This window comes from Pieris napi, chromosome 23 (genome assembly GCF_905475465.1).
Source record: "Pieris napi chromosome 23, ilPieNapi1.2, whole genome shotgun sequence".
Lineage (NCBI taxonomy): Eukaryota > Metazoa > Arthropoda > Insecta > Lepidoptera > Pieridae > Pieris > Pieris napi.
The window spans coordinates 10,098,328-10,111,381 of NC_062256.1; the positions used below are offsets into that span (position 1 = coordinate 10,098,328).

At 34.9% G+C, this 13,054-nt stretch overlaps 1 protein-coding gene across 2 annotated transcripts; it reads left to right on the plus strand.

Annotated features, from left to right (window-relative positions):
- Positions 1-601: 601 nt before the first annotated feature.
- On the plus strand, positions 602-12,678 carry LOC125061634 (gamma-aminobutyric acid receptor subunit beta-like). Of its 2 annotated transcripts, none has more exons than XM_047667150.1 (10): positions 602-878; positions 2,916-3,022; positions 5,372-5,439; positions 6,744-6,889; positions 7,204-7,358; positions 7,675-7,790; positions 8,378-8,546; positions 8,664-8,912; positions 9,076-9,264; positions 11,594-12,678. In XM_047667150.1, exons 1-10 carry the CDS (start codon positions 787-789, stop codon positions 11,770-11,772), a joined length of 1,470 nt encoding a protein of 489 aa, XP_047523106.1. In that variant the 5' UTR covers positions 602-786; the 3' UTR covers positions 11,773-12,678. The 2 variants fall into 2 exon arrangements, with proteins under 2 accessions (XP_047523106.1, XP_047523104.1); XM_047667148.1 differs by having other exon boundaries at positions 603-878; positions 7,204-7,361.
- Positions 12,679-13,054: the final 376 nt, after the last annotated feature.

Consider the following 13,054-nt stretch of genomic DNA (forward strand, 5'->3'; position numbering starts at 1 on the left):
TATATTGTGATGTTATGGCATTAAGGTATCCCAAGACATCTCGACTGGAAATGATATGATCAAACGTAGTGAGTGGTATCTCCAATGAAATATCACAAACGCTCGAGACATTCATATAAATCTCCTTTGTGAATTGTGATCCAGTCGAAATTCGTTCTATATTTTTGGAGTAAAGTAGTAAAGCTCCCAGCCAGATTTGTATCCACACTCCCTTTGAGATTTGTAACATTATTGGACACGCAACAATTTTTGCCGGAGAATGTACTAAAAATATCCGAAAATCTTAAGCAAATGTTAAAGTGTGATCCGATGAAGATAGGCTTTAACTGACATTGTTTAATGTTTCTCGGTTGCTTGCTCAATAAAACTGTTTAATCGCTATGGAAATGTTAATTCTTAATTTTGATAATTATAATTATCGGTTAGAATAATGTAATTACTTTGTCTTGTTACCCTACGTCGTAAAAGTAACCTGACTTTTTAAATTTAAGTTGAAGGACGAATGTCGACAAAGCAATCGTGTATCTACTTATCCTATTCTCTTAGAAAAAAGGAGGGAAATCACAAAGTTAGCAAACTTAGCGCTAAGTAGTGGCGCAGGCGCGACGGCATTCCGCGAGATTCAGCCGATGAGAAAGCTCCTGCCGGTCACAGCTTTGCAACTCGCTTTACGTTAGGTACTTTCGTAATGTCTTCAATACGCATACTTACTCTGAAATAATGTTAAATTGTGGGTAAATGAGTGGGTGATCGCGCGATGCGAGTGCCGCGCGGATCCGTCGTGCGATGATCGCGCGTTGCACGTCCCCTTCGTGCTCACTGCACGCGCCGGCCTCTATGATTTTTATCATATTGTTTTTCACTTTTGTACCAGTTCAGTAAGTATTAAAATGTACTTTATTTTTATAATTAATTAGCTACAACACGTAACTTATACCTGCGTAAATTATTCGTTTTTAACTGTGTTATTCATTCAATAAAATAAGCGTATAAAGGAATTATTATTAAAAGTAATTAGTTTATTTATAAGTAATCTGTTTATTGCTTAATTCCCTCAAAGGATTAAACATATCTAAAGTTAATTAACAAGGAAATATTAAAACGGTAAAATGCTTCTTAATTAAGTAATTAAATAAGTATTTCTATTATTAATTACGCAGTTATTAAGTAAATTTTGTTGCAAAATATATATTTTTGTGTCTTGTCTGTAGTACCGACGGACGACGCGTTAGGTCCGACTCAAGTACTAGATGAGTGATGACTTATACTTCTCAAATAGTAAGCAGAAAATATAGAAACTCAGTTTAATTCAATTTTGTCTATATGTATAATTATATAGACAAAGGCTTTATAAACGTCCGCATTTCTTATTTAATTAATATAGTAAAAATATATAATAAGAAATAAGTTGTAACTACATATGTTATTCTTTAAAAAACTAGCCAAATTAAAATCGAAACTCATATTATATATTCCTATAACCCACACGCGTGTGCATTTTTGATTTTAAATGGTAAAATATTAATTAGAAGAATTGTAAATTATGAAGGCATTAATTAGGTAAATCTAAGGGAGAACGACAGCTGGTTGGCAAATTCTTAAACCGATCTTAATTGGTGTTCTGCTTGTTGAGAGGAATTACACGTAAAGCCATTGAAATAATTGCCGTCCCGAGTTCCGTAACTCAATTCCACATTCAGTTTGCTGAATCCTCACGCTAAATGGTAATTTCGTGCGAGGAATCTCATTTGTATGTCCGCGTCTTCGAGATGTAATTTGACAGGAGCCTCTCTGATACGACCTTAATCAATGTCCAAGAAAACACGAAAAACGGCCATCTTTTTTCATTACACTGTAAACATCATTTTAAAGTAATATATTTGCTGTTATCATAAATGTATTTTAAACTATTTAGAGAATTATTTTCTAAAATAGGCTGTCACGACGTAGTGGTTTAGGCGTACGACGCTTAACGGCAGCAGTAGGTTTAAATTCCAGGTATGTATAGATTCTTCTTTCTATGCGCCCAATGAACACATGCTCATATATAAAGATGATGATGTAGACCAAAAATCGAAGTGTCCGTCAAAGAAGGTTTACCATAACCTACTTGTCTATGAAATTTTTAATTAAAAAATAAATAATTACAATCGTCAAACATTTTGAAAAAGACAATCTGAAATATATATTAGCATCAGCTCGAAGCAAGATATCAATCTTGTTTTACACAGGGGAATTAAAATGAGAATAAGTAAAAATGCACCGCCCGTTATTTTGAGTTGACCTCGAAACTGAAAAATGCTAACTGGCAAATAATATGGTTGAGTAATACAGTCGAAGGTTCTTCGTTTATATTTTGATGAAGTTCCTCTTTAATTTTGACTTATGTATTGTTTAATACACACAAGGGGTTCCTGTTCAACTGTGTACATTTCGCGTAGTGACTAAAGTTTTGATAGTCGCAAGGAATATAAACTTAGCAGTAAAAAAGTAGTGTTTGACAGGTGACCTATTGTATAATCGTGCAACGTTTAATGATGGGGTTGTGTCATCAAACCCCGGTTTGCGCCCCAATATATCTCTTTCCATGTACAAAGTAAATAAATGCGAGTATGGTTGAAATCTATGTAATTCATTAATAAATTGCAACATACACACGGTTAAAAATAAGTAACAAACATACACAGCAAGTTCAAAGTAATACAAAATAATTGGTATAAATAAAATCGCTTTTAAGTATTTAGCGATAAGATCGTTGCGACTTACAATTTTAATAAATTTAGAAGAATATTATTGAATATCGGAATTATCGGAAATTCATCGACTTTTCAAACCGTTGAATGATATGAATGATGTTCTTAATGGGTGTGTTTAATTAATTTTTAAAGAGCATTTGATAATTTGATACATTTTAGGTTAGATAGCGCGCGCGAGCGCATCGTGGATCGAATGGAGAATGTGACGCACACCGTGACGCGCATCCTGGATGGCTATGACATACGACTAAGACCTAACTTCGGGGGTAACAATTATTATTTGTTCTATTCAATCAATAAATTAATAAATGTACTTCTAAGGTAGTAAATTCAGAAATGTCGTTATGTAAAACTTTGTGGGCTTTCATTCGGAAACGATTTAAGCGACACATACTATTATCCACTCACACTCCACGTACGTGATTTTTTCTCGTATATACCTAAGTCATTAACTAATAGTCCGGTCAATTTAGACATCCAAGGTTACACTAATTCGCACTTGGCTGAATATTGGTAGGATTGCTCAATACACTATTATAAAGGAAATGTGAAAAGTCCTCATCGATCCGGCACGTGCAAAAAAATTTACTCCGGGACAAAGATCACAAAAATGGGTTTTTCGCGATTTTCAGCAAAATGGTAAGTTTTATCATAAAATTAACTTATACAAAAATTGTAGATCAGATAATTATCTATAAAAAATGTCAGATACTTTTTTTCCTAAGAGCCACCATTTTTGAGATATAACGATTCAAAAAGTTGAAAAATATGCACACGTTTCTACGCCACCTTTGAGGTAGTGTACTTAGCGCTTTTTTTTAATGTGGTTTCCCCGGTAGGCCTATTCCACTGATCTTATATGATTCTGTTTAATTTGAAACTATTGAATAACTGTAGATATTGACAAGAGTTGAAAATGATGAAAGGGGTGTAAATTACAAAAAATAAGAAAATGTATCCGTCTGAATCTAAATCATCATTAACTTCTGTTTTCTCTTGTTCTTCTTCTCTTCCTTCTCCTTCTTCTCCTTCTCCTTCTTTATCTTCTTCCTTCTGGGTGTTAATAAATTGTCCCAATAATGACACATCGCATGTCTCTTCGTCAACATCAAATGAATCTTCAATTGTTGGCAATTCAACATTGGAGCATGACCGGCCTTGACAGTTTGTACATGCTACAGAACAAAACAGTCCAAATTTTTTGCAACCACATTTAGTACTACACACCTTTTAACAGTTGCAAAAAATGGTGTTTAGTAGTTTTTCTGGTGCAGGTGGAAGTAAAGTTTGAACTGGCTCTAATGAATTGTCGACCAACTTCCAACCCCAGTCTTTTGGGTCTAACTGATTACCAAGCCACACTTGAACTTGGTAATATACCCGAAAAAGATGTTGATGAGCAGCCGCTGAGGTTGGAGGAAGACATGCTAACTGCACTTGTTTTTTATTTCGAGTATTTTTAACGAAACATGCATATCTGCATTTATCTAAGCACGTAATTTTTTTAAGAGCTCCATACATAGCGAGAAGAAAGCGAATTCCGTTGGTGATAACTTCTTGTGGAGTTGAATTACTCTTTTTAAAAACTCCAGCACACTGAACTAAATTTTGTTTTTCAAACATTTTAAAAACAGTTGTTTTACCTCTCCTGAAAAATGCAGATGTTGAATCACAACCAGTTACTGCATGTAAAAAAAGTGCATGATTTTGACACTTTGCAAAAGTCGATAAACTGTTTGATGAATATATTACAGATTGTTGTTAGAAGAACAAGAACAAGAGAAAGCAGAAGTTAATGATGGTTTAGATTCAGACGGATAAATTTTCTTATTTTTTGTAATATACACCCCTTTGTCAATATCTACAGTTATTCAATAGTTTCAAATTAAACAGAATCATATAAGATCAGTGGAATAGGCCTACCGGGGAAACCACATTAAAAAAAAGCGCTAAGTACACTACCTCAAAGGTGGCGTAGAAACGTGTGCATATTATTATGACGATTACAACTCTTTCAACTTTTTGAATCGTTATATCTCAAAAATGGTGGCTCTTAGGAAAAAAAGTATCTGACATTTTTTATAGATAATTATCTGATCTACAATTTTTGTATAAGTTAATTTTATGATAAAACTTACCATTTTGCTGAAAATCGCGAAAAACCCATTTTTGTGATCTTTGTCCCGGAGTAAATTTTTTTGCACGTGCCGGATCGATGAGGACTTTTCACATTTCCTTTATAATAGTGTATTGAGCAATCCTACCAATATTCAGCCAAGTGCGAATTATTGTAACCTTACCCCTATTTTTTAGTCTAATTTGACCGGATTATTATAAGATCTCAAACGGTGTAGATTTACGCAAATATTTCTATATTTGTTCAATTGTCAAAAAATTGAAATAATTTTCATCGCGTTATACGCAACTTTTATTAATACAATATATCTCGTTTTACATATACTTGATATGTTCGATGAAGATAAGGGATCTGAAAAGATGGAGAAATATTGAATGCCCCGAAGCGTATGACGTGATATACAAAAGAAATTGCTGGCTCGGTAAACACATGGACTGTCAGCGGTTCGGGCTCGTGCATAATTCGTTATTGCTTTCAGGAGACCCACTGTACGTCGGCATGGATCTGACGATCGCCAGTTTTGATGCCATTTCAGAAGTCAATATGGTATGTTATGACTTACATAACTGATACATTATTACATAAAGGCGGCGTTCTTGTAGACTACGGTGGGTATTAAGAGATTTGTTTCGTGTATTCTGTAATCACTAATAATAATTGAGCAGTGTTGGCCTAGTGGCTTCAGCGTGCGACTCTCGTTCCTCAGGTTGTAGGTTAGATCCCCGGCTGTGCCCCAATGGACTTCCTTTCTATGTGCGCATTTATCATTTGCTCGAACGGTGAAGGACTACAACGTGAGGAAACCAACATGTCTTAGACCCAAAAAAGTCGACGGCGTGTGTCAGGGACTATCACCTACTTGTTGTTAGATTTAAAAATGATCATGAAACAGAATCAGAAATTTGAGGCCAAGACCTAAAGAGGTTGTAGCGCCACAGATATTTTTAAATTCAGTAATCACATTTAACATTTTGTTAATTGTACGTTTCTGTTGCTATGGTAACGTCGGTATCTTTAAAGCATGTAATTGTAATTTGTGAATTCCTTTGAAGTCTGGATGTTCTCCGTGTGTTGAGCTAAGATCGTAAACACGAGAGATTGTTAAGTTGGCTTAAATGCGAAGTTGACGCACCTCAACGGAGATTTGACAAGTTTTCTTTTGGGATTCAAGGATGTCGCACTTGATCGCTCATCGTGTTCGTTAAAGCTTTTAATAGGGGAAAGAGCGCAAGGCCAGCTCTTGACATACATCTCTGGGCTCGCCGGTCGCCGGGGGCGGAGTGCTGACTCGGCCAATCGATGCTTGCCTCAGCTGTCTGACGCCTCCCACTCAATAAAATAAATGCTCATTGCCGATTTTTTAAGGCATAGGTGACTTACATTGTTTGTCACTCTCTCTCAGGTCACTGACTTTTTTTAAGTAGTTCCGAACACGCAAGAGAAATGTTTTAATATCAAACGTTAAAACGATTCTATAACGAGTTTAAACATAGAATATCGAAATGCCTTCATTATGCAGTTGCATGATAAATTGCGCCTTAATTGATCAGATTAGATGTCTGCACCAAGGGGTAAGAGACGGAGCCCTAAGGATAAGATCTGAGGTTCATAGGTTCCAACTGTCTCTTCACAATATTTAAGGTCTTGAAGGAGTTTTTGCCACTTTGAGAGAATGTGAGAAAAGAACAAGACAGAGCAAATTTATTATATTTAATGAAACCCTTCTATACTACTTTCTCATATACATTTATAATTATTTTAAAGTGAGCTGTCGGTGAAGTTAAATAAAATACAATTACGTCAAATATCCTGATTGACTTAAGCGTAGGTTTGGGTAACACTGTTTTCAGGACTACACAATAACCCTTTATCTGAATCAGTATTGGAAAGATGAAAGGTTGGAGTTTGGCTTAGCCGAAGAAGTCCTCACTCTCTCTGGAGATTTCGCCGATCGGATTTGGGTGCCGGATACGTTTTTTGCCAATGATAAGAACAGGTTCGTGTTGTTGCAAAATAACGAAACATCAATGTAATCAAAAACATTAACACGAAAGCAATGGCAAGTGATTAATTATTGGCATGAGTCAAATATTAAACAGTTTCATGTTCACACAAAGATTACCTACTTTAGTTTCAACCTAAATTTAGTTTCCTTTTGGAACGTATATGATTAATAAAAAGTCAATTAAATACTAGTAGTGACCGTGGCTAACTCTCAATTCAAATAAATATATTTTGCGAACAACTTGGCCTAAGGACAGGGTTAATTAACGATTAATCAACAATATTTGGTCTTTTTCGATTTCGCAGTTTTCTGCATGATGTGACCGAGCGTAACAAATTAGTCCGTCTTGGCGGAGATGGCAGCATCACATATGGAATGCGGTTTACCGCAACCCTGGCCTGCATGATGGACCTCCATTACTACCCCTTGGACAGTCAGAACTGCACCGTCGAGATTGAAAGCTGTGTGACTCCATAACTTTAATATAAGCCGAGCTAAGCTTTGCTTTGCACTGTTGAAGATGTTTCTGCCGCTTGCACTGTAAAATAAGCTCTCAAATTTTTATATTGGTTTAGTAGCTAATTATTCATACAGCCTAGTCGTAAAGATGGTCGTAGGGTAACTTTGCTGAGTGAATCATGTTAAAGTAGATGCATTTCTTAAACATATTTTATAAAGTTTTCATTTTTGTAGCTGGAATTAATCCGTAACAAATACGGCAATTCTTTTAAAACGTTAAAATTGAGTTTACATTCTAACAGTTCGTTTATATATAGATGGGTACACTGTATCTGACGTTGTGATGTATTGGAAAGACACACCGGTGCGAGGGGTGGAGGACGCGGAACTTCCTCAGTTCTCGATACTGGGCCACGGAACGAATGACAGGAAGGTTAGTACGCGTTATCACTGGCCTTTTGATAGGAAGGATATCGCAAGTGAGGCGAATGTATTTGTGATTATATTTTAAGAATTACAATTAGCCAAACAAATATTATTATAGTCATGTTATTTCAAAACGTTAGATAAGTAAAATCTTAGTATATTTCTGTGTAAAATATTAATAAATATATGTAATAAATGTCCTAAAGCACAATTATTTTACAAGTCCTCTTGTAAAATTCATGTCTTGGTTACCTGCTGCATGAATAAGTAATGTAAGATAGGAAACTGCATATTCTCGGAAATTGCAAACACAGCTTGAATTTTCACTTTGTAAGGTTTGCGTAGGTACGGGGTTCTAGAATAAATATCGTTTTACACGAATACGTTAAAATTTGCCTTAAACTATGTTGTTACCGTTAACGTTTAGGTCTTAACAGAGAAATCGAAGATTTTTTAACATTATCTTTAAACGAACCTACGCTCAGGAAGACATGTTGTTGTTGTTAAAATATGTTAGCTCTCAGACGATTAAAGCTTGTTTAAACAACGAGTGAAACTCGAAATCGGTTTCTAAAGTGTCTATTAACTGTGCAGGAGAAGTTAGCGACAGGCATCTATCAGCGTTTATCACTAAGTTTCAAGCTGCGACGGAATATTGGGTACTTCGTCTTCCAAACTTACCTGCCGTGTATCTTGATTGTGATGCTGTCCTGGGTTTCGTTTTGGATTAATCATGAGGCCACGTCCGCGAGGGTTGCTTTAGGTGAGTTTCCTGGCTTCATTTATTTATTTAAATAATAATAGTTATTTATCCATATTTATCTAAATGGGTAAACATAATTAATATTATCTTACTAAATGCCAAACATTCACGTTATAGGCATAACAACGGTTCTGACGATGACAACAATAAGCACTGGGGTGCGGAGCAGTCTGCCTCGCATCTCGTACGTCAAAGCCATTGACATATACCTCGTGATGTGTTTCGTGTTCGTTTTCGCGGCTCTGCTGGAGTACGCGGCCGTTAATTACACGTACTGGGGCGCGAGAGCGAAAAAACGGGCCAAGTTAAAAAACAGAGACCTCTCCGCTAGCACCAGTGTCGAGAAGGATCTCAAAAGCTCTGAAGGTATTTTTCTTTATTTTAAAGTGACTGATGTATACGTAGTGTTATTATTCTTATAATTCTTATTTTTTCTTTGAAACAAGTAACCGTTAAAGCGACTTATAATAATTTTATCATCAATAGTTTTTGGCCATGATTGAACCGTTATTTGTTGTTTGTTTTCTAGGGACTCGATCGCCCGAAGAGATCATAGCGCTAAGGGAGTGTACACCTACTTCGGGCCGCGTCTCCCCTTTGCTAGGGCTTCGATCGAAGCCTCTACAGGTGGCCACCGGAGCCCCGCCGTCCCTGAGGCTGCAACGAGACCACACAAATCTACGATATAGAACTCGACCGCACTCAAGGAATTCAAGAAGTATGTTTAACCTCAGCTTTAACCCAAATTACGTGTCTTTGAATATCGCATATTACAACATAGGCGTACTATGTACACAATTTGTATAGAAATCTTTCATTGTAAGCACAATTTTTCACGAACAAAGGCTGTTTTTTAGTCGGAGGTGGTCTATATCGGCCTTGTTATCGGAAATGCCATTTTTAAATTAGGTTTAAAGAAGTTTATTCTCATCAAAAAGCAAATATGTCACTAAAATGAGATAATTTTATTATTAAAAAATAAATAATAGTTTAAAAAAACTAAAAAACACGCTTTTAAAGCACATCAAACTAAAAAGTGAAAAATAATTCCTAATTTAGGCTGAAAATGGTAATGAAATTGCTCGATAGACGAAAAATATAGCACAGAGCGCCCCACGCTTTTTCACAAAAATACCAGTATTTTTTGTTCATTACCATTTTCAGCCTAAATTAGGAATTATTTTTCACTTTTTAGTTTGATGTACTTTAAAAGCGTGTTTTTTATTTTTTTTAAACTATGTATTATTTATTTTTTAGTTCATTTTTTTCATTTTTTTTCGGATTATTGCATTGTCATCAATCTTTGACAGGTGCGCAAAGTTTGAATTAAATCTGTCCGTTAAAAGTGAGTCAAAATCGAGTCCGAAGGAGTCGGTTACATATATACATACATACAGGTGAAGCTAATATAAAGCGTGTAAAAACATAAAGTTCTTAATGTTCTTTATTGATTTTGTAGAGATTCCATCTATGCCCGTACTGCAGTTGGAATATAGATTTTGTATAAGTTTTCTAATTGCAGGCACAATCCATTGTTTTAGGTCGGAAAAGATTTTTGTTGAGAGTAGGATTGGTGGGATTTGGTCAGCTAATGTCCCATTGTGGAAAAGAACTCATTAAACTTTTCACAAATATCAGGTAGTGCGGTAATTATTCCAGTTAAATGGCTTTTTCGCCTTTAATTTTGTTCGAAGAAAGGGCATTTATTAGAGACCATATCTTTTACGATTCTTTAGAATGTTTTTGAAATTCTTTATTATAGTAGATCGGCCGTTTGATTTTAGTTTATGTTTCTAGTTTCTGGCTTTGAAATAGTGTTTTTAATTCTTCATGTCCTAGGATTTAGTTTTAAAATTCCCACGTTTCATTTCTTCCGTTAATTGAAATTAGGATATATTTGTTGATTCATTCTTTTGGTGTTAAGTTAAATTGTTTCCGGTTTAGTAGGTCGAGCGTATCAATGAATATTCGAAATCATGATGTATACCTATGGGCAGAATACAATCAATCCTCCAATATTATCTGTTCTATAGTTGTAAGTAGTAGTGCGTATAGTTTGTTAGATGCATCTCAGTTGCCTGATGATCAGATTGAGTCCAAGTTTCAGTTAAAAGTATGACATCTATAATACCAGGCATGGACTTCAGTATTGATTTTAATTCATCAAATTTGGCTTCTTTTCGCAAACTGCAGATATTATTATAAAATAAATTCAATCAATTCAATTCACATTCATAGTTCTTCTCAATTTGATATGTGACATCACGAGAATGTTTGGGTGTTTCTAATGAGAGTATATTTAGTTTTTTGAATTCAATATCGTCCGTATTTATTACTAAATCTTAAGGTGCGTATAAATTTGGACTTGTAGATGTGTTTCATGAGTGATGATTTTCTTCAGGACGTTTATAGTTTGCTTGTAAGATTTTACAGAGATTTCAAGTATAGCCGATACATCACTACACAATTCCAATATACCTTGATTGCAGTTACATTACACGGGTTCAATTAGATATTATTCGAAATGCCGTGCAATATTTATGTCTACAACAAAATAAGAAATAATTAAGTTTTTATTACTTTACAAAAAAAACACACTACAACCTCTTTAGGTCTTAGCCTTAGATTTCTGTCTCTGTTTCACGATCATTTTTAAATCTAATAGGCAAGTAGGTGATCAGCCTCCAGTGCCTGAGACACGCCGTCGACTTTTTGGGTCTAAGACATGTCGGTTTCCTCACGATGTTTTCCTTCACCGTTCGAGCAAATATTAAATGCGCACATAGAAAGAAAGTCCATTGGTGCACAGCCGGGGATCCAACCTACGACCTCAGGTATGAGAGTCGCACGGTGAAGCCACCAGGCCAACACTGCTTATTCATTCAGTCAGTCAATCAATCAATATTCAGAAGCTGTAAGTTTATTGGCGTAACTTTTTCAACATATGTCAATAGCATATCAGGTCGCGAAGGCAGCGTAATTTCCAATTAAATCATGATATCTAACTTTACTTAAAAACAACTTTTAACTTGAAAACTATTTTTCAGATGGCGCCACCCATAGGCCTCGAGTGATGCACGCGCTCCGGAAAGGCGCAACAGTTTTAAAGGCTTCGATGCCGAAAATCCGCGACGTCAACGTCATAGATACCTACTCCCGAGTCATATTCCCGATTTGTTTCCTTATATTTAATGCCGTGTATTGGGTATTCTATGTAATCGATTAGAAACTGTTTAGGATTAGGTCATCATAAATGTAATACAAAAAGAATGTTACGTGTACAGTTATATAAAGCCTAGCATGAGTTTGACATGTGTATATTAGTCGCTAATAAAAAACCTACGAAAAACTATCTGTATGATCTGAAACATCTTAGTTTCGGTCGTAGCTCATGGGAGCCCAAGGGTCTTCTTGACACTTCGTCAAACTCACGTTAGAATCTCGGTGCGCAAAAAAATGGAGAATTTTATAATAAGTGAATATAATTAATTTGTAATCAAAGATTAAATACAATCTCATACTTTGTCTAAGTTTAATAGATAACTTTTGTACATAGCAAGTGCTGAATAAAGTGTTGTTAAATTAAATTGTCCGCAAGAAAGATGTTTTTGTATATTTTTTATGTTTCACCGCTGGTTGTTACTATAAATTTATATATACTGCCATTTCTTCTCATTTTACTTATCATACTGAGATTAACTATGTTTATACACTTAATATATAGTTTAGGAATATTTGAAACTATTAAAATGTAATCACTACCTAGATTTAGCTAATTACCTTTAGTAGAGCTAGCAAATAGAATTTCTCACTTAACGTGTTTCAAATATAACGAGTTGAATTCTATTATAATTGTTGTGTTTAAAAGTATAACCTTCGATCGTGACGTTCTTTCAAGAGTTTATCGTTAGATTAAAACATTACGAAATATATTATTATAGCTTCCTAATAAATGAATTTCGTTTAAAGAGGTCCAAGTAGACTCAAAAAGCAAAGAGATTTAAATAGTTAACTAGATTTGTTAATATTGTTTATGTTAAAATGCAATTAGACATTGAGGTTAATATTATAGATGCAGAGCCAAAAATTATACTACATTAGCCAAAATATTGTAAAATAAAGTATTATGTATGATCCTGTGTTTTTACTTTCACTGTCCACAAGTTGAAGATTGTATTTACATATTACCTTACAATATTTTACTTATCATAACGCAAATGTCCATGCCTCACACCACATAGTTCTTCTAGCATTTGACATCTCGTAAGAAATTTTTTCATATTCTATAAAAATTGAAAATGGTAGTGATGTCAGGAAAGGCCCTCAGAAAACCATTAGTCGTACTCATAACAATGGGAGGAGGTGGATCGGTCTATTATTGCATATACGTCATTATTATTACTCTTCACCTTACATTCTACAACATATCCTTATACACGAATCGACTGATAGGTACCCGTATTGCTTTTCTAATTGTGTGTTAGACGGGGTCAAAAGTTTCTCTGATT